The following is a 23,463-nucleotide window of genomic DNA, read 5'->3' on the forward strand; positions in this document are numbered from 1 at the left end:
CTTGTTGTTATTAGTTGTTGTTGTTGTAGAGTACTCCTGAGTGGCGCAGTGGTCTAAGGCACTGCATCGCAGTGCTAACTGTGCCACTAGAGATCCTGGTTCGAATCCAGGCTCTGTCGCAGCCGGCCGCGACCGGGAGACTCATGGGCGGCGCACAATTGGCCCAGTGTCGTCCAGGGTAGGGGAGGGAATGGCCGGCAGGGATGTAGCTCAGTTGATAGAGCATGGCGTTTGCAACGCCAGGGTTGTGGGTTCGATTCCCACGGGGGGCCAGTATAAAAAAATATGTATTCACTAACTGTAAGTCGCTCTGGATAAGAGCGTCTGCTAAATGACTAAAATGTAAATGTAATGTTATTAGTCCCATCCTTCAGCTCCATTCAACACCTCCCATCTATCTCTTAACGCCATCCATATTGGATTTCTATTTGCCATATCTTTTTCAACTGTACTGTGATGTTTTACAAAAGTTCTGAACCTTTCTATTCTCATTGTTTCTACAGATAGCAAATTGAAAATAAACATTTTTGCTAAAAGTATTATTATATTATTAATCGATTGACTATGACTTTTCAGATCACCCAGTAGTGCTATCTGCAGGGTTAGCTCCAGGTAAACATTGCAATCCTTTAGCTATTTCTGGACCTGTGTCCAAAAACAAGCTACAAATGGACAGTACCAAAACAAATGATCTAATGATTCTAACAGCAGTTGTTTGTATGGAAATGTTTTGTAGCCTTTGTTTTGTCCTGTTTCAACAGAAGTAAATTAACTTGGCTAGCTTTCACCAGCTGATGTACCGTTAGAGAGAGATAGCTGGCCAAAAGTTGGCTAATGTTAGCTATTATTTTTGCCTCAATCACACTAGACCTGAATCAAAGGATGAAACCATCAGCCAAATGATTGAAAACTGATATTCTGACGTTTTTTTCAGTGCAATGTGAGTTTTTATTAGTCAGTATGGCAATGTAATGTTATTGATTTGTCAATTTCCCTAGCTAATGCCCTACTTTTCACACTGACACAGTAATAAACAGCTCTAACATTACAGGTTTCACTGTCATGGTGCACAGTAGAGCGAACTGATTTCTTAATCCCGCTCCCGCCCGCACCCCGCCCACATCCGCCCGCACCCCGCCCGCACCCGCTGGCTTTCTGTCTGACTCCCACCTGCTACTGCAAGAACTTGTCCCAAACCCAACCACAGTCCCTCAATGTTATTTTAGGCAAATGTGATGCAGCTCACTTGCCAGCCATGGTCCCAGAAATGTTGCGCCCTGTATGCAATATCAAATGCGCACAAATAATTTAAGAAATTACCAGAGATTCTCACATGGCCCTAATATTAGGCTATCTGTATTACTGGGCTATATCAGCCAATATGCTAGAGGTAGTTTGAAGAGAGCAGAGTAGGAGACACTTGCACTTTCTCTTGAGCTATTTGTATAGCCTACCTTTTAGGAGTGGGAAGATTTTCAGAAGGAGACATATGGTTGATCAATATTTAGGCCTATTTCAATATAGTAAAGCATTTAGGAAGGACATTTCCTTGGAAAGATAACTGCCCCGTGCTTCTCTGCCCATACATAGGCTATAGCCTATAATATAATATGCCATTTAGCAGACGCTTTTATCCAAAGCGACTTACAGTCATGTGTGCATACATTTTTACTTATGGGTGGTCCCGGGGATCGAACCCACTACCCTGGCGTTACAAGCGCCATGCTCTACCAATTGAGCTACAGAGGACCACTCTACTCTATTTAATTGAGACCACACGCGCACCTGATCTCACAGGTATGGCTACTGAACTTGAAGCAGCAAGAATGATGACAGCGACACTTCCTACATTTTGCATATGCCTATAGGATATAGCTTACCTTTTAGGAGGCAGAGACAAATAAATGGGTAATCAATACTTATTGAAAATGAAAAGGTGCAACGCTCGCTTAACATAGTAGCCTAACCTATGTGCGCCTTGTGTGCCTTTTATTTTTCCTCAATGATGATTACATTTTTTTATTGCACTTTGACTCACGTTGGTTGAGCGCCCTCCACTTTCCATTATCAATAGCCTATTTATTTACAGACACTGTAGTAAACTACAGTCTAATCCTATTTAAGTCAATTTCACATTTAAGTTAACTACCACTTGATCCTCCGCCCATCTATGCAGCCTACTCTATTTGAAGAGACCACACATACTAGGCGCAATTGCACTCTCACGCCCAACTAGGAGAGGTAGGCTACTGAAGTTGAAGCAGCAAATTCTGAGTGTGAATAATGCGAAAAATATGTGCTTTTAATACAATAGGTAGGCTAACACATATAAAGCAGAAAGAGGACCTTTTCCAAATAATCTGTGGGACAACAAAAATATTTTCATCCAAAGTCGTCTGTCTGACTGTCCGCAGCATGAAAAATGCAGACCGTGCCGCAATGACCTCTGTCGGGACCCGCAGGCATTTTCCCAATGACACAAAACATGTGAGGAAGACCCGGTAGAAGCTATTGATGATGATGATGATGATGAATGGATACAGATATGTTTGAATGCCCAGTCATGTTCATATCATCTCAGACATAAATTACTGCAGTTTAAGACCATCCATAGAACGTACTATAGGCCAGTGAAACTGGAAAAAAAAGAAATGTCATTCCTCTGCTGGAGGTGTAAAACACAAAAGGGGACATAATTGCATATGTTATGGTCTTGTGAAGGCTGGCTGAATTCAGGCAAAGAGTATGTCCTTTTATCTCAGCATGTCTACAGATTCTCCCTTCTCCCTGTTTTTGTTTGCTTGGCAATGTTGATACTGGAGACTTATCTGAAGAAACTGTGTAACCAAGCATTTATAGCAGCTAAGAAATGCATTGCCATTCATTGGAAGGTTGATTATCTTCCAACAATGTCACAATGGATGGCAGAAATGTCAAGTTTATGTATCACTACATTTGATTTATTACAAGATTAAGGGTATACTGGGCAACTTTCATAAGGTCTGGATGCCTTATATGGAATACTGTACAACAAAAGGAGTCTGTATTGAAAACATGCCCACGTCAGGGGAGATACCTATTTAGGCAATCCCTAGCTGCTGGGCTGCTCAGTCCTGGCCCTGGGGGTCTGCCGTCCTGTGGGTTGTCACTCTGGCCTTGGCCTAACACACCCAAAACCAATAAATTAATGTTTCACTAAGATCCTAAAGCTGAGTGGGGTGTGTTGGGTTGGGGCGCTGCAGGGTGGTGGACCCCTAGGGGCAGGACAGGGCGACCCAGCTATAATGTGTGCAATTAAAAAGAGCTCTACAGTACTATTAGGCCTATGAGATTAATTATATGGAGGATTTGCGGTTTCTGTGTGTTAATGTATATTTGAGGTGTACAGTGAGGGAAAAATGTATTTGATCCCCTGCTGATTTTGTACGTTTGCCCACTGACAAAGAAATGATCAGTCTATAATTTTAATGGTAGGTTTATTTGAACAGTGAGAGACAGAATAACAACAAAAAAATCCAGAAAAACGCATGTCAAAAATGTTATAAATCGATTTGCATTTTAATGAGGGAAATAAGTATTTGACCCCTCTGCAAAACATGACTTAGTACTTGGTGGCGAAACCCTTGTTGGCAATCACAGAGGTCAGACGTTTCTTGTAGTTGGCCACCAGGTTTGCACACATCTCAGGAGGGATTTTGTCCCACTCCTCTTTGCAGATCTTCTCCAAGTCATTAAGGTTTCGAGCCTGACGTTTGGCAACTCGAACATTCAGCTCCCTCCACAGATTTTCTATGGGATTAAGGTCTGGAGACTGGCTAGGCCACTCCAGGACCTTGATGTGCTTCTTCTTGAGCCACTCCTTTGTTGCCTTGGCTGTGTGTTTTGGGTCATTGTGTTTTGGGTCACATGCTGGAATACCCATCCACAACCCTTTTTCAATGCCCTGGCTGAGGGAAGGAGGTTCTCAACCAAGTTTGACGGTACATGGCCCCGTCCATCGTCCTTTTGATGTGGTGAAGTTGTCCTGTCCCCTTAGCAGAAAAACACCCCCAAAGCATAATGTTTCCACCTCCATGTTTGACGGTGGGGATGGTGTTCTTGGGGTCATAGGCAGCATTCCTCCTCCTCCAAACACTGCGAGTTGAGTTGATGCCAAAGAGCTCGATTTTGGTCTCATCTGACCACAACACTTTCACCCAGTTCTCCTCTGAATCATTCAGATGTTCACTGGCAAACTTCAGACGGGCCTGTATATGTGCTTTCTTGAGCAGGGGGACCTTGCGGGCGCTGCAGGATTTCAGTCCTTCACGGCGTAGTGTGTTACCAATTGTTTTCTTGGTGACTATGGTCCCAGCTGCCTTGAGATCATTGACAAGATCCGCCCGTGTAGTTCTGGGCTGTTTCCTCACCATTCTCATGATCATTGCAACTCCACGAGGGGAGATCTTGCATGGAGCCCCAGGCCAAGGGAGATTGACAGTTATTTTGTATTTCTTCCATTTGCGAATAATCGCACCAACTGTTGTCACCTTCTCACCAAGCTGCTTGGCGATGGTCTTGTAGCCCATTCCAGCCTTGTGTAGGTCTACAATCTTGTCCCTGACATCCTTGGAGAGCTCTTTGGTCTTGGCCATGGTGGAGAGTTTGGAATCTGATTGATTGATTGCTTCTGTGGACAGGTGTCTTTTATACAGGTAACAAGCTGAGATTAGGAGCACTCCCTTTAAGAGTGTGCTCCTAATCTCAGCTCGTTACCTGTATAAAAGACACCTGGGAGCCAGAAATCTTTCTGATTGAGAGGGGGTCAAATACTTCTATTCAATCAATTTTTAACATTTTTGACATAAGTTTTTCTGGATTTTGTTGTTGTTATTCTGTCTCTCATTGTTCAAATACACCTACCATTAAAATTATAGACTGATCATTTCTTTGTCAGTGGGCAAACTTACAAAATCAGCAGGGGATCAAATACTTTTTTCCCTCAGGAACTGGGAAGGAAATTGGGTTGGGAGACAGTTGAGTTAGTGACTAGACTGGTGGGGGTCGGGCGTTCAGGCGGCTCGGGCTGGCTGGTCGGTCTGGATGAAATGTTATATAGAGGATGTCGTAATAATGATTTTTTTAGGAGTTGTTCATTTGTTAGACTATTGGCTAAAGGTGCAACACAATATGTATTATTGAATTACCTTTGATCTAGTTCAGTCTTATTAATCACTTAAACATATTTAATATTACCAAGCTTGATGACCGTGGGCATTTTTGCTTACTTTTTGTTGTAAATAGAGACAGCATATTGGATTCTGTAAAAATGCAGGAAATTAGCTTTAGATGCCCAAAAAAATTATGGTGGAAGACCCCAAGATCCCCCACCAGGTTATGTCCCCCCCCCCAACACATTTTTAAATGCTGATTGCAGTGGCGACCTGTCATTCAGGGCAGGTGGGGCAGAGCCTGTTTTGCATGTTATTTTGGCATCAATACATGTCACATATCAGTTTGCAAACAATGTAAAAAATATATATATATAATCATTGAGTTAATAAAGCTGCATACAAACATGGTCTCTTTTTTGCTTTCTTGTGTAAGGCAGCTCCAAAATGCAGGTGTTTCAGACTAGCTCAGTGCTTTCTGTGGTGGTATGGAATCTACAGGGAGAGCTCGGAAATTCAAGCCCCTTGGGTGCTGCCATAGAGTTATATTAGAAGTGCCCATCCAAGAAGGCTCAAGGTATGAGAGGCCGAGCCTTCTCAGGTCTCTCCTCCACCCATTATGGGGTCTGAACCACCGAAGCCTCCCACCATTAGCTCTGACAAAATGAAAACCCTAGTCATTGGAGACTCCATTACCCGCAACATTAGAATCATCCAGCGATCATACACTGTTTACCAGGGGGCAGGGCTACCGACGTAAAGGTTAATCTGAAGATGGTGCTGGCTAAGGCAAAAACTGGCGAGTGTACAGTCGTGGTCAAAAGTTTTGAGAATGACACAAATACAAATTTTCACAAAGTCTGCTGCCTCAGTTTTGATTATGGCAATTTGCATATACTCCAGAATGTCATGAAGAGTGATCAGATGAATTGCAATTAATTGCAAAGTCCCTCTTTGCAATGAAAATGAACTTAATCTCCAAAAAACATTTCCACTGCATTTCAGCCCTGCCACAAAAGGACCAGCTGCAATCATGTCAGTGATTCTCTCGTTAACACAGGTGAGAGTGTTGACGCGGACAAGGCTCGAGATCACTCTGTCATGCTGATTGAGTTAGAATAACAGACTGGAAGCTTTAAAAGGAGGGTGGTGCTTGAAATCATTGTTCTTCCTCTGTTAACCGTGGTTACCTGCAAGGAAACACGTGCCATCATCATTGCTTTGCACAAAACGGGCTTCACAGGCAAGGAAATATTGCTGCTAGTAAGATAATACTTATTTTCCACCATAATTTGCAAATAAATTCATTAAAAATCCTACAATGTGATTTTCTGGATTTTTTTCCCTCAATTTGTCTGTCATAGTTGACGTGTACCTATGATGAAAATTACAGGCCTCTCTCATCTTTTTAAGTGGGAGAACTTGCACAATTGGTGGCTGACTAAATACTTTTTTTCCCCACTGTAATTGTCTGCATCACTTCCAATCCCCCATATGTATATATATATATACACATACACACACACACACACACACACATATATATATATATACATGCATACATACATCCATACATCCATACACACACATATATCCTTTTTAAAATTATATTTCCCTTCATTACTTTACAACCCCACCACCCCTTCCCCAATTGGAGTAAACTAGTGAACAACAATGCTTAGGCCTCTACTTCCAGCCCATACATACTATATACATTTTATGGACACAGTCAAATTCTACAATAATTATATTTTGTTTGTTTTTACTCCTGAACTTTCTCTGATCATTTTCACGATGTCCACCTGGTTTGCTTCTAAATGCCATATTTTTCTAACTGTGCTCTTTCACAAAAGCTCTCAACCTATAACCTATATACTTATTATGGACACAGTATGCTTTACATTAGTTATCTTGTTGTTATTAGTCCCATCCTTCAGCTCCATTCAACACCTCCCATCTATCTCTTAACACCATTCATATTGGATTTCTATTTGCCATATATTTTTTTGTGATGTTTTACAAAAGTTCTAAACCTTTCTATTCTCATTGTTTCTACTGATCGTAAATTGAAAATAAACATTTTTGCTAAAAGTATTATTATGTTATTGATCGATTGACTATGACTTTTCAGATGACCCAGTAGTGCTATCTGCAGGGTTAGCTCCAGGTAAATATTGCAATCCTTTAGCCATTCCTGGACCTGTGTCCAAAAACAAGCTACAAATGGACAGTACCAAAACAAATGATCTAATGATTCTGTCTCTTCGCAGCAAAATCTGCAGAGCTGGGAAGATTGTATCCCCCATATAAATAACATTCTATTGGTAGCAATAATTTTATATAATAATTTAAATTGAGAAAAATTCTAAGTTTTGAATACGGCATTGTTTTGCGTATCAATTCATAAACACTATGCCATGGAATCGGTACATCAAAAATCTTTTCCCAACTATTTTTCAATCTATATGGGACGGCTGTCAATCCTTTGGTCCTTAAATGAAACTGGTATACTGTTTTATTTATCACCATTTTCTTTAACCAATTATATTCTTTAATGCAAGGCCGACAGACAAGTTCCTTACTTTTCCCCCCTTCCACTTTCCTTTTCCATTTTTGCGGTAATGCTGCAATTATTTGGTTGTAATTTGGGGTAGAGCAGACATTTCCATATATTTTTTTAGCTGCATGTGCAACATAACTCCACCAGTCCTACCGATAATATCATTTACGAAGATTATACCTTTTTTAAACATTTTGTCAAAAAAAAAGTTTTTTTATCAATTAGTATATTTGAGTTTAACCACAATATTTGTTGCATTATTTGTTCTGTCGTTTCTGGACGATTAAATTGAAATTGCAACCAACTTTCTATGGCTTGTTTTAGAAACCGTGATATTTGGGAGATTATTTCCTTTTCAAATAACTTAAAGTGAGAGGTTGTAATCTGAATAAAGGTAAAAAGGAAAAAGGCCATTCCTGAACATTGGGTGAGACAATTTTACTAATTTGCTAGAGAACCAGTTCGGATTTAAGTATAACTTCTGTATGACTGAAGCTTTTAGTGATAGGTCTAATGCTTTAATATTTAATAATTTCTGTCCTCCGAATTCATATTCATTATATAAATAGGCCCGTTTAATTTTGTCTGGCTTGCCGTTCCAAATAAAATGGAATATTTTTTTCTCATATAATTTTTAAAAACGGTTTGCTAGGCGTAGGCAAGACCATAAGCAAATAGGTACACTGGGATAAAACTAAAGAGTTAATCAGGGTGATTTTTCCACAAATTGACAGGTATTTACCTTTCCATGGTAGCAGGATCTTATCTATTTTTGCTAACTTTCTATTAAAATTTATTGGAGTGAGATCATTTATTTCATTTGGGATATGTATTCCGAGTATATCCACATCACCATCAGACCATTTTATTGGTAAACTACATGGTAATGTAAAAATTGTATTTTTTAGTGATCCAATACGTAATATAGTACATTTATCATAATTTGTTTGTAATCCAGAGAGGTTAGAAAATGTATCTAGATCCTCTATGAGGCTGTGGAGGGATTCAAGTTGTGGATTTTAAAGAAAACATGAATCATCAGCATACAATGACACCTTTGTTTATAAGCCCTGGATTTCTAATCCCTTGATATTATTGTTGGATCTGATTTTAATAGCTAACATCTCGATGGCAATAATAAATAGATATGCCAATAGTAGACAACCTTGTTTCACTCCTCTTGACAGTTTAAAACTTTCTGAGAAATAGCCATTATTTACTATTTTACACCTAGGGTTACTATACATGACTTTGACCCAATTTATAAGAGATTGTCCAAAATTGAAATGCTCCAGGTATTTATTTATAAACCCCAGTCGTACTTTATCAAATGCCTTTTCGAAGTCTGCTATGAATAGTAGGCCTGGTTTCCCAGATTTTTTATAGTGTTCTATTGTTTCCAGTACTTGCCTTATATCATCTCCAATGTATCGCCCATGTAAAAAACTTGTCTGATTAGAATGAATAATGTCCGACAACACCTTTTTAATTCTATGCGCTATACATTTTGCTAGAATTTTTGCATCACAACACTGAAGTGTAAGGGGCCTCCAATTTTTTAAATGGACTGGATCTTTATATTTTCCACTTGTATCCTGTTTCAGTAATAATAAAATCAGACCTTCTTCTTGAGTGTCTGATAATCTACCATTTACACAAGTTAAAACATGCTAATAACGGTCCTTTGAGTATATCAAAAAAGGTTTGGTATACCTCGACTGGTATGCCATCCAACCCTGGAGTTTTCCCGGACTTAAAGTCTTTAATTGCATCTAGAAGTTCCTCCTCTATTATTTCACCTTCACATGAGTCTTTCTGTATGGCTGTTAATTTTACATTATCAATAGAAAAAAAATCTCTACAATTTGCTTCAGTTAGAGGAGATGGAGGCGACTGAAATGAAAACATATGCTTAAAGTACTTTGTTTCCTCCTTTAAAATATAATTTGGTGAATCATGGGTGACTCCGTAATTTTAACCAGTTTCAATAAATTATTTTTGGTAGCATTCCTAGGTTGAAGATTAAAAAATAATTTGGTGCATTTTCCCCCATATTCCATCCAGTTTGCTTTATTTTAATAATATATTACACTTGATCTTTCTTGAATAAGTTTCTCAATTTAGTTTTGTTTTTCCTCTAATTTATTCTGAGCCTCTATGCTACAGTTTTTATTGCTATCTATCTGTTCTGTTAGACCTTCTATTTCCTTTGTTAGTGTGCTCTTTTTACCTAAATTGCTTTTGTTTTCAAGATGAGTACTGAATTGCATGGCCTCTAAAGGCACATTTAAAGGTGTCCCATACAATAAGGGGATTTGCTGTACCTATGTTATGTCGGAAAAAAACAGTTATCAATTCCTCTGTCCTAGTTAAAAACAAGTTTCCATCCAATAGGCTTTGATTAAATTTCCAATATCCTCACCCACGTGGAAATTCAGTAAGAGTAATGTATATGCCAATTATATGATGGTTCGACCGCATTCTGTCCCCTGTCAATACGTTTTTACATACACCTTAGCCAAATACATTTAAACATTTAATCCTAGTAAAAATTCCCTCTTAGGTCAGTTAGGATCACCACTTTATTTTAAGAATGTGAAATGTAGTAGAGAGAATTATTTATTTCAGCTTTTATTTCTTTCATCACATTCCCAGTGGGTCAGAAGTTTACATACACTCAATTAGTATTTGGTAGCATTGTCTTTAAATTGTTTAACTTGGGTCAAACGTTTTGGGTAGCCTTCCACAAGCTTCCCACAATAAGTTGGGTGAATTTTGGCCCATTCCTCCTGACAGAGCTGGTGTAACTGAGTCAGGTTAGTAGGCCTCCTTGTTCGCACACGCTTTTTCAGTTCTGCCCACACATTTTCTATAGGATTGAGGTCAGGGCTTTGTGATGGCCACTCCAATACCTTGACTTTGTTGTCCTTAAGCCATTTTGCCACAACTTTGGAAGTATGCTTGGGGTCATTGTCCATTTGGAAGACCCATTTGCGACCAAGCTTTAACTTCCTGACTGATGTCTTGAGATGTTGCTGCCACCCCAGTGCTTCACGGTTGGGATGGTGTTCTTCGGCTTTCAAGCGTGCCCCTTTTTTCTCCAAATATAACGATGGACATTATGGCCAAACAGTTCTATTTTTGTTTCATCAGACCAGAGGACATTTCTCCAAAAGGTAAGATCTTTGTCCCCATGTGCAGTTGCAAACCGTAGTCTGGCTTTTTTATGGCGGTTTTGGAGCAGGGACTTCTTCCTTGCTGAGCGGCCTTTCAGGTTATGTCGATATAGGACTCGTTTTACTGGGGATATAGATACTTTTGTACCTGTTTCCTCCAGCATCTTCACAATGTCCTTTGCTGCTGTTCTGGGATTAATTTGCACTTTTCGCACCAAAGAACGTTCATCTCTAGGAGACAGAACACATCTCCTTCCTGAGCGGTATGACAGCTTTGTTGTCCCATGGTGTTTATACTTGCATACTATTGTTTGTACAGATGAACGTGGTACCTTCAGGCATTTGGAAATTGCTCCCAAGGATGAACCAGATTTGTGGAGGTCCAAAAAAAAATTCAGAGGTCTTGGCTGATTTCTTTTGATTTTCCCATGATGTCAAGCAAAGAGGCACTGAGTTTGAAGGTAAGCCTTGAAATACATACACAGGTACACCTCCAATTGACTCAAATTATGTCAATTAGCCTATCAGAAGCTTCTAAAGCCATGATATCATTTTCTGGAATTTTCCAAGCTGTTTAAAGGCACAGTCAACTTAGTGTATGTAAACTTCTGACCCACTGGAATTGTGATACAGTGAATTATAAGTGAAATAATCTGTCTGTAAACAATTGTTTGAAAAATTACTTGTGTCATGCACAAAGTAGATGTCCTAACCGACTTGCCAAAACTATAGTTTGTTAACAAGAAATGTGTGGAGTAGTTGAAAAACAAGTTTTAATGACTCCAACCTAAGTGTATGTAAACATCCGACTTCAACTGTACATGCTACGTTTGGTATGGTTACATAAGACAGAAGGTTATTTAATGCAAAAAATGAAAGGAGGGTGGTTAGTCGGGCGTATAACGCAAACATTTAGCAACCCAAAGGTTGCATGTTCGAATCTCATCAATGACAACATTAGCATTTTAGCAACATTTCAACTACTTAGCATGTTAGATAACCTTTCCCCGAACCTTAACCCTTCCCCTAAACCTAACCTTACGGCACAACAGGGACTGTGAAGAGACACACAGACATTTCTATGCATTTTGTATTGTATTTTGCATTGTGTTATGTATTGTATAATTACATTTTTACATTTTAGTCATTTATCAGACGCTCTTATCCAGAGCGACTTACAGTTAGTGAGTGCATAATTATTTTATATTTTTTTCATACTGGCCCCCCGTGGGAATCAAACCCACAACCCTGGCGTTGCAAACGCCATGCTCTACCAACTGAGCTACACAGCACTAATAATGTAAGCAATATGTGGTTGGGATACAACTGTGATATGTGGTTGTCTCGCCTGGCTATCTTAAGATGAATGCACTAGCTGTGGGTCGCTCTGGATGGAAGCGTCTGCTCAATGGCTACATTTTTTGTAAATGTAGTGCAACAAACGAAGCATGTGTGTGTTTAGTGAGTCTGCCAGATCAGAGGTAGTGTGGTTCTCTTGATAAGTGCCTAAATTGGACCATTTTCCTGTCCTACTAAGCATTCTAAAATGTAACAAGTACTTTTGGGTAGTAGGGAAAATGTATGGAGTAAGAAGTACATTATTTGTTTTAGGAATGTAGTGAAGTAAAGGTAAAAGTTTTCAAAAATATAAATAGTAAAGTACAGATACCCCAAAAAACAACTTAAGTAGTACATTAAAGTATTTTTACTTAAGTACTTTACACCACTGCGTATATCCTCATCGCACTGACTCGTCTCGCAGATTGAGTTCAAAGCCTACTACTCCGACCCAATCTATTCAACTCAGTTTGCTAAACTAAAAGGATTACATTTATAGATATTTTTCTGACGAAGCCATGGATTTTATGTCGTAATAGACCAAATGCCCTCTGCACGTTCCTGTGTTGCCGCTAACCAGCTAGCTAGCTAACCATTGTTAAAGTATTTAGAGGCCAAGTGTTTCAAACTTTGGGAAGTAACCTACAGGAGGCTGTTGCATCAAACATACTTATGGAACTACTTTAGATGTCATACACTACAGTTCCAATAGATCATGCTAGAACAAAATAAATGATAGGCAAGGTTGCTCTGCAGGAAAAGATGGGTCTCTCTCACGCTCTCTCTCTCACAACATGGATTGGGAGTTAGAATGGGTGGCAATTTTAGCATGTAAATCTTGGTGGGGCAAACTCAACATTTTGGGGGGAAATGCATGCCAGCAAAGCCACCACACAACACAACACTAAACAATACATTAATTGTACTATAACAGTGACAAACGGTGCCCACAAACTGTTAAGGCCCATTTAAAGCTGTCCCAACAGCAGAGCTTTCTTTTCAGCACCATGGAGTGAATCCTTACCAATGCTAAACCTCGCTATCAGCGGGGCCTTGTCTGGCAGCGAAACAGTTCATTCAGCCTCATTTACTGACTTTTTAAAAAACATAGCTGATATGGCTGACTTGCTTAAGCAAATGTAGTTTCTACTGACAATGTAGATGTAAAAACAATGGCATAAGGGAACAATGAACGAGCTAAGACGGACGTAGTCAATATAAATATTTGTTCAGCACTTTTGAACTATACAGCGACAGAATTCAGAACAGGGGCCGTTCTTACAGTATTCTCCCTGTACACCAAGTCAGAACCCTAGGATAAATAAAGGGGGCATATACGATGACATTTATCTATAAGAGGCTATAGGCTACATGTGCACCACCAAGTCAGAATAGTAGGCTAAGTTATGAGGGCGAAAGGGACCAAATTATTAGGGTGAGGGCGTGAGGCACGTGGGCTACTAGAGAGAGAGAGAGAGAGAGAGAGAGAGAGAGAGAGAGAGAGAGAGAGAGAGAGAGAGAGAGAGAGAGAAAAGAGAGAAAAGAGAGAGAGACAGAGAGAGAGAGAGAGAGAGAGAGAGAGAGAGAGAGAGAGAGAGAGAGAGAGAGAGAGAGAGGGGAGAGGGAGAGAGAGAGAGAGAGAGAGAGAGAGAGAGAGAGAGAGAGAGAGAGAGAGAGAGAGAGAGAACAAAAAAGTTAGCTAATTCGTTTCAAAGTGACTGGTTGCCCACTCTTGTTTTAATCAGAAATTATTAAAGCTAGAATCAGTTGAAACATTAACAAAGCGGCACCCCACCTCAGTTTTGGTAAAAAATATGATTGATGGGCCTGAAGAAATATAACCTCTCTCAAATTCATACTCAAAGCTATGGATGCAAGGACTGACCATCCATGATATAAAAATTATAGTTTTAACCATTTATGTTGTTTACAAACATTGGAGCAAAAAATGATTACATTTTGGGTTCTGATGGGGTAAGACAGTTGAACTAATCTCATGAGGCATTTATAAGTTATATTCTTCAAGAATCAATGGGTATAATATCATTAAGTCCAAAAAAATATTTAGCAACTAAGGATTCTAGCTTTAATGCATCCATGCTCACTCTATCCTTAGCAAATAGCCTGGAGTGCACCTGGAAGAGGAAATATGCGGATAGGAGAGAGAAGGCTTATTGCTGTGTTATTGCTGGTGAAGACAATTACCTAAAAATAGATAATGATTATAATTAGCCCATGGTAAGGTGTGCAGCTATGTGATGAGGTCTGTGTAGGGATCTGGCTAATGCAGCTTTAAGGGCTTAGAGGCTGCTGAATGCTTAGCCTACGGTTATGTAGCTCCATTCAAATAGAGAGCCACCAGCTACAGTAACTCAGATACAGAGGACCCCCAAATATTGACCTAAATAATTATAGGTAGCCCTGCATTTAGTCCATAGGCCTAAACGTGATTGAAATGAAGTAGTGCTCTCGATGCCACTCTCACTAGCCTGGGTAGATTTCATGGACATGATGGAACTATCTTATGTTAGATAAATTTACTGGAGCGTGGTGATACTGTAGCTCTAAAGTTCCATTATTTATGTGCGTTACTTCAATGAGAACAACTCATGTATTGCCAAGCATCTGGATGTGTGGATGTGTAACGCCTCGCACACCGCTGTCAGTTTCTAAGCCACACACACACACACACATACTGCACACACCTGCGTCATTTCCTAATCAGAAAATATCTGAGTGAACGAGCAAGTGCGGAGCTTACAAGTAACAATATGAAATCTTCTCCGATAGAGGAAGACCAACTACCTAGCAATTGAAGGGGACACTGAGACGAACGAGAAACAACCAGCTTTTTCATTTTGGTTTCTATAATAATCGATGGACGTTTTTTGTAGGCTTTGATGACATAGGTAGGCTACAAAGATGACCAATTCCGAACTGTTTTGCTCCTAGACAACCCAGAGGAATACATTCCAGTGCCACTTTTTGATAGCATGTGATTGTTGCGCAAGAGCGCGCGCGTCTTGTGCGTCTTCTTTGATATCCAGGATCATATTCCGTTGAATAAAACGTGTTATTGTTGTGACAAATCTAGAAATATTCCTCTGCTGCACGAGTATTTTTACCAACTTTTTGAAGCAATTATTTTCTAACCATCATCTACGGGATCTACCATGCACCTTAACACAAAACCGGACTCTCCATGATTAGGTGAAGATCGAAGATGCGACGACAATGGAGAGCTATTATTATTTGATGCTTCCTACAGGCAATATTGGAAAGATTACCATTTTCAAAGCTGACTTCCTCCAAGAATCGCGGTGCGGTCATGTGTTTTTGGAGCGGAGAGACTTCTAAGGCAGTATTTCAAATGCATGATCTGACCATCCCTGTCTGCGGTGTGCTGTTTACGGTAAAGTTGTAGGATGATGAGCAGTGATTTGGAGCGCGTTTCACTCAATTCAACGACGGCTAACTCGGGAACCGGGTCGGGTGGCCGCGCGCTGTCAGCAAACGTTCGGAAGCTTCACAATGCGCTCAACCTGCTGCTCACAGACTTCGAGAGAGAACAGTTCATCCACTGTCTCAATGTTTACCACGCTAAGCGCAACGTCTTCGACTTGGTTCAAACTCTCAAAATAATCCTCAACACGCCGAACAAACGACAACTCCTCCCCATGTTGCGGTTGGTCATTCCGCGCTCAGACCAGCTGTTGTTTGACCAATATACTTCCGAGGGCCTGTACCTTAAAACGGACCATCTACCGCCAAACAGTGGTAACAACCCTGAAAGCTTTGGAGGAGAAGTAGGCAATGCTGCAAACCACCATGTCCCAATTCCCACTACTCAGTTTATGAACCCGCATGAGTCGCCTCATGATCTCTCTTGTTATGCATCACCAGGAGCATGTCCCGGCACGGATGGTTTCAGTACCACCGCTGATGGGACAGCTCCCCAGGCTTTCGTGCAGGGGGAGCCTGTCGGAGAGATCCGCCAAGTGACATTGAGACGCAGCAAGAGCAATGAGGGTTTAGGGTTCAGCATCCGGGGAGGCTCCGAGCACAGTGTGGGAATCTATGTGTCGCTAGTAGAACCCGGATCTTTCGCTGAGAATGAGGGACTGAGGGTCGGGGATCAGATAGTGACTGTTAACGACATGCTGTTTGACAGACTCTCACACATGGAGGCAGTCAAGGTAGGCTGTGTGTGTGTGTGTGTGTTTGTGTGTCTGGGACAGCCTCCATGTAGCAGGGATAAATTGGCTGTCACTTCAAATCTCCTTTTGTGTGTGTATGTACACTGATATCCCTATCCAGTGGCAATTTTAGCATGTAAATCTTGGTGGGGCAAAGTCCTTTTTTTTTTGTTGCCATGCCAGCAAAGCCACAACACAACATTAAACAATACATTAATTTCACTATAATGGTGACAAACGGTGCCCACAAACTGTTAGGGCCTACATAAAGCTGTCCCAACAGCAGTCCCAACACCTTACCACTGCTACACCTGGCTATCAGCGGAGCCTTGTCTGGCAGCGAAACAGTTCATTCAGCCTCATTTACTGCCTTTAAAAAAAAACATAGCTGATATGGATGACTTGCTTAAAAAAAAAAAATCTGTTTCTACTGACAATTGAGATGTACAAACTATGGCACAAGGGGACGACGTGCGGATAAGAGGCAATCCGTAATTTCGATTAAGACATTAATGAGCGAGCTAGGACTGTCACGAACGTTGAGAGACGGGTCAGACCAAGGTGCAGCGTGGTATGCGAACATGTTTATTAAATAATAAACACAAAACAAAACAACGTAACGTGAAGTCCAAGGCTATACACAATACAAGCCTAACACAGGAACAAGATCCCACAAACATAGTAGGCAACTGGGCTACCTAAGTATGATCCCCAATCAGAGACAACGAGCGACAGCTGCCTCTGATTGGGAACCATACCTGGCCAAGCATAGAAATATACATCCTAGATCATAAACACAGAAAACATCACATAGATGTCCACACCCTGACTAAACATACAAGAGTTCCATACGTCAGGGCGTGACAAGGAGACGTAGTCAATATAACTATTTGTTCTGCACCTTTGAAATGTACGTTGACAGAATTCAGGACATGGGCCGTTCTTACAGTATTCTCCCTGTACACCAACAATGCTTACATTTCTCTAAAACAGGCTATAGGCTACATGTGCACCACTAAGTCAGAACAGTAGGCTAAATTATGAGGGGAAAATTGACCAAATTATTAGGGTGAGGCACATGGGCTACTAACAGCTTACTACACAACATACACTTAGTATTACTTTCTTAGCTACAGTATACATATCTCCCTGGCATATTACATCATTTATGCAGCAGCATACAATACATTTTTGGACTCACCTTGTTGTGCTCACTTGAAGAGGAAGGTGGCGCAGCTGTCTTTGTCATCAAAGTCTGGCATCCTCTGGATTTATGGTGCTTTCAAGACAACTGGGAACTCTGGAAAAAAAACAAGGTTGAATCATGATGACATCAGTGATCTTCAGGTCGGAGCTCTAGAAAGAGGCCTGAGTTTCCAACTTGCAATTCCTAGTTGGATGACCGTTGAAAACGAGTTCCCAGTTTTTTTGAGCTCACTGAAGTCAGAGATTTCCCAGTTCCACGTTTCCAGTTGTTTTGAGGGCGGCAGAAGTCATGCTGGATTGACAGCATGGCCAATGTTGAATGTGTCGTCGAAAATTGTACTTATTCTTAATAAAAACCAGTGTTTCCAGAGTTTTTGTAGAATTAAGATAGACTTTACTGCAATTTAGATAAAGCCAAGGTGGTCTGCAGAGCATCTAAACTCCAAACACTTGGCCCTCAGTTTACATACAGTTCTATTCCTGCACATTTTGCATACTTTTTGCCTAATCCCTCCCTGTTTAGTTCTTCCACCATTGTCCCCAAATCTCCATATTTTGACCGCTCTGCCCACTCTCTTAATTCATGATAGTTGCGAAATCTGACTTCTCCTCCTCCTATTTATTCAGATTTGGAACCAATAGTGGCAGGACCAAGCTTTCTCATGCAAAAAATCAGTCAGGAGAAGCCTTGAGGTTAGGGAGCGCACACACTCCTGCAGCCTGTCCCAGTTCACCAGTTTCAGAAATAGGCCCCCTCTGCACACAAAGTCTCCAGCCACAAATACATTTGCACATAAAACATCCCATCTAACTCATAACACATTATAAAACCTATCAATCAATACCTAAATATGGTTTAAACATGTCAGGCCCATAACCCATTCTCAACCATATACATTTAAGACATTCCTAACAGCCATCCTCCCTGGACCTTGAGCCACTATGTTTTCTTCTTGTGACTATGTGCATGTGGCTATGTGTATCGGGTCAGGCTGTGTGTGTCAGGTCATAGCGCACAAACAAGTGATAACGTTAGTTCCATTGCTACTCCTATCTCCACATAGCTGCACCCTTGGAAGATAGCAAAAGACAGGATGAACTGAAAAACTGTGGTAACTCTGAGGCACTTTGTCTAGGATGAACTGAAAAACCTGTGGTCATTCTGGAGCTCTTTTTCCTGACCGTATGACCAGGTTACTCAGAAGCAACGATAAACAATACGGGTCTATATAGGTCTATCTGTTCCTGAAGTTTATCTCCATCCCATGTCCTTGACTACACACCCAGACCAGCTGCAGGGAGCTAGAGGGAACCATCCTTTCTCAGAAGCATAGCATTTGCACTAAAGAATTGTCTCTTTGGGTTTTCAAGCATGAACTGCTCGTTTCAAGTCCTGACACAACATCTCAATTGGGATTAGGTCTGGACTTTGACTAGGCCATTCCAAAACTTCCAATTTGTTGCTTTTTAGCAATTTTCATGTAGACTTGATTGTGTGTTTTGGATCATTGTCTTGCTGCATGACCCAGCTGCGCTTCAGCTTCAGCTCACAGACGGATGGTCTGACATTCTCCTGTAGAATTCTCTGATACGGAGCAGAATTCATGGTTCCTTCTATTAAGGCAAGTCGTCCAGGTCCTGAGGCAGCAAAGCATCCCCAAACCATCATAGCACCACCACCATGCTTGGCCTTTGGTATGATGTTCTTACTGTGGAATGCAGACCTAATCCCAATTGAGATCTTGTGGCAGGACTTGAAACGAGCTGTTCATGCTTGAAAACCCACACGTCACTGAGTTAAAGCAGTTCTGCATGGAAGAGTGGGCCAAAATTCCTTCACAGCGACATGAGAGACTGATCAACAACTACAGGAAGCATTTGGTTAGAGTCATTGCAGCTAAAGGTGGCACAACCAGTTACTGAGTGTAAGGGGGCAATTACTTTTTCACACAGGGGAATTGGGTGTTGCATAACTTTGTTTATGAAATAAATATGTAATTGTTGTGTTATTTGTTCACTTATGTTCCTTTTATCTAATATTAGGTTTTGGTTGAAGATCTGATAACATTCAGTATCACAAATATGCAAAAGTAGAGAAAATTTGAAAAGGAGCAAATACCACTGTATATATATATATGCAGTTGAAGTCGGAAGTTTACATACACCTTAGCCAAATACATTTAAACTCAGTTTTTCACAATTCCTGACATTTAATCCTGGTAAAGATTCCCTGTCTTAGGTCAGTTAGGATCACCACTTTATTTTAAGAATGTGAAATGTCAGAATAATAGTAGAGAGAATGATTTTATTTATAGCTCTTATTTATTTCATCTTATTCCCAGTGGGTTAGAAGTTTACATACACTCAATTAGTATTTGGTAGCATTGTCTTTAAATTGTTTAACTTGGGTCAAACGTTTCGGGTAGCCTTCCACAAGCTTCCCACAATAAGTTGGGTAAATTTTGACCCATTCCTCCTGACAGAGCTGGTGTAACTGAGTCTGGTTTGTAGGCCTCCTTGCTCGCACACGCCTTTTCAGTTCTGCCCACACATTTTCTATAGGATTGAGGTCAGGGCTTTGTGATGGCCACTCCAATACCTTGACTTTTTTGTCCTTAAGCCATTTTGCCACAACTTTGGAAGTATGCTTGGGGTCATTGTCCATTTGGAAGACCCATTTGCGACCAAGCTTTAACTTCCTGACTGATGTCTTGAGATGTTGCTTCAATATATCCACATCATTTTCCTTCCTCATGATGCCATCTATTTTCTCTCAACCAGCTTCACCTGGAATGCTTTTCCAACCGTCTTGAAGATGTTCACACATATGCTGAGCACTTGTTGGCTGCTTTTCCTTCGCTCTGCGGTCCAACTCATCCCAAACCATCTCATTTGGGTTGAGGTCAGGTGATTGTGGAGTCCAGGTCATCTGATGCAGCACTCCATCTCTCTAGTTCTTGGTCAAATAGCCCTTACACAGCCTGGAGGTGTGTTGGGTCATTGTCCTGTTGAAAAACAAATGATAGTCCCACTAAGCGCAAACCAGATGGGATAGCATCTCAGAAATGACGGGTCGCACTGTCCCTATCCATAGTGCATATGCCTATCCACATCTATATAGAGAAGCTGAATAAAACAGAAGAAACCAACACCCAGGGTAGTACTAGCTATGATGCCCAGTTACAATACAACATAATGTGACATCAAGAAACACACAAAAGCTTTTTTTACATCCCAAATGGCACCCTATTCTTTATAAAGGGCACTACTTTTGACCAGGAGCCATAAAAGGCCCTCGTCAAAATGTAGTACGCTACAGAAGGGATAGTGTGCCATTTGGGAGGCAATTTCTGTCTGTTAAGGAAAAGGGACAGGACCAGTGAAAAGCAAACTACTAATGTAGTCTAGTCTGCTGAAACAGAGTGACAGAGAGTGTCATGTGGGATACTACATCAGTTGCTTGAGGTCCAGTTTGAGGCGCTAGTTTTAATCCCATCAAAATCAATGTTGTATTTTATTCTACATCACTGATTACAGATTCATGCTCCATGCCATGGCCTGTGGCTTCAATGTGACCTTAGCTGAACTTCTCTGCTCTCTTTTTTATTTCCCATTTTTGCTGAACTTCGCTAGTCTGAGGAGAGAAAGTATAGTGCTGATACTGTGTGTGTGCCAAATGGTACCCTATTCCCTATATAGTGCACTAAAAGTAGTATGCAATGGAAAGTGGAATGTGGAAGTGGAATGTAAAGTGGAGGGGGCAGGGTGAGTGGAGTGGAGGGAGATGATGAGGACAGGCAGCAGAGTGAGAGTGTGTTTCTCAAATGGCAGCCTCTTCCCTATAAAGTGCACTACTTTTGACTAGAGCCCATAGTACTCTGATCAGTGCACTGTAAGGAATAGGGTGCCATTTGGGACTCAATCAGACAGTGTAATGCCTGATTCTCTTATCTAGTCAGGAAAATGAATGTGTTTCACAGTGTCATTATTTGGGGGGTTGCTATCAGGGGGGTCTTTTGTTGTCACAGTAGGTGTGTTTTATCAGTACTGCTGTCTGTGTTCGTGAGGCTGTCTGTCACAAGACATTGTGTGGCAAATGCCATCTGCTTTCACCCAGTCAGACTTTAATACACAACCTGCAGCTACTGTTGTTCCAAAATAAAAGGCCTTTCAGAGGATTCAGAATTGATTGCTGTGTAATTTAAGACCAAATAAAGAACCTTTTTGAACACAGTCAAATAAATCTTGCCTATTTTGGATAACTTTAAAAGGAAAAAACAACTGTTATTACTTTTCTGACAGTTTTCCAAAGTTAACATGTCCATTCATTTATTTAGTGGGGGCGGAGGGGCCTCTCGTACCTCATTCTCCTGGAGTGGACCAGCTACCACCGGCCTGAGGAGAGACACATGGAACGAGGGGTTAATGCGATAATTAACAGGCAGCTGTAACCTATAACAAACCTAGTTCAATCTCCTCAGGACTTTAAATGGCCCCACAAACCGCCGGCCCAGCTTCCGGCAGGGCAGGTGAAGGGGCAAGTTTCTGGTCGAGAGCCAGACCCGATCTCCCGGTGCATAAACCGGACCCTCACTGCGGTGGCGATCGGCGCTCGCCTTTTGCTGTCTGATGGCCCGCTGCAGATGGACTTGCGCAGCGTTCCATGTCTCCTCCGAGCGCTGAAACCATTCATCCACCGCAGGAGCCTCGATCTGGCTCTGATGCCAGGGTGCCAGAACCGGCTGATAGCCCAACACACACTGGAAAGGAGTGAGATTAGTGGAGGAGTGGCGAAGTGAGTTTTGGGCTATCTCTGCCCAGGGAATATACCCCGACCACTCCTCCTGCCGGTCCTGGCAGTAGGACCTCAGAAACCTACCCACATCTTGGTTTACTCTCTCCACCTGCCCATTACTCTCAGGGTGAAAACCCGAGGTAAGGCTGATCGAGACCCCCAAACGTTCCATGAACGCCCTCCACACTCTAGAGGTGAACTGGGGACCCCGATCAGACACTATATCCTCAGGCACCCCGTAGTGCCGCAAAACGTGAGTAAACAGGGCTTCGGCCGTTTGTAGGGCTGTAGGAAGACCTGGCATAGGGATGAGACGGCAGGCCTTAGAAAACCGATCCACAACGACCAAGATCGTGGTATTCCCCTGGGAGGGGGGAAGGTCCGTGACAAAATCCACCGACAGGTGAGACCACGGCCGTTGTGGAATGGGGAGAGGTTGTAACTTCCCCCTGGGCAGGTGTCTAGGCGCCTTACACTGGGCGCACACCGAGCAGGAAGAAACGTAAACTCTCACGTCCTTAGCTAAGGTGGGCCACCAGTACTTCCCGCAAAGACAGTGCACCGTCCGACCAATACCAGGATGACCAGAGGAGGGTGACGTGTGAGCCCAATAAATCAGTCGGTCACGGACCTCGAGCGGCACGTACCTCCGTCCCTCTGGACACTCTGGGGGAGAAGGGTCGGTACGTAACGCCCGCTTGATTTCCGTGTCGACCTCCCACACCACCGGTGCCACGAGACAAGACTCCGGTAGTATGGGAGTGGGCTCAATGGACCTCTCCTCTGTGTCATATCGTCGGGACAGGGCGTCTGCCTTAACGTTCTGTGACCCGGGGATATACGTGATCTTAAAGACAAACTGGGCCAGAAACATGGCCCACCTAGCCTGATGAGGGTTCAGTCTCTTTGCTGCCCGGATGTACTCCAGGTTACGATGGTCAGTCAGAATGAGAAAAGGGTGGTTAGCCCCCTCAAGCCAATGTCTCCACACCTTCAGGGCCTGGACCACAGCTAGCAGCTCCCTGTCCCCCACGTCATAATT

General features: G+C 41.8%; 1 protein-coding gene across 1 annotated transcript in view; it reads left to right on the top strand.

Moving 5' to 3' along the window:
- Positions 1-15,332: 15,332 nt before the first annotated feature.
- Positions 15,333-23,463, top strand: part of LOC121584015 (whirlin-like) — a 92,220-nt gene continuing 84,089 nt past the window's right edge. Inside the window, exons 1-2 of the mRNA XM_045225490.1 lie at positions 15,333-16,030; positions 16,214-16,420. Of these exons, the coding sequence (XP_045081425.1) occupies positions 15,650-16,030; positions 16,214-16,420 (588 nt within the window). The 5' untranslated portion in view covers positions 15,333-15,649. The remainder of the gene's footprint in view (positions 16,031-16,213; positions 16,421-23,463) is intronic.

The sequence above is a fragment of the Coregonus clupeaformis genome, chromosome 16, assembly GCF_020615455.1.
Source record: "Coregonus clupeaformis isolate EN_2021a chromosome 16, ASM2061545v1, whole genome shotgun sequence".
NCBI classification, from domain to species: domain Eukaryota; kingdom Metazoa; phylum Chordata; class Actinopteri; order Salmoniformes; family Salmonidae; genus Coregonus; species Coregonus clupeaformis.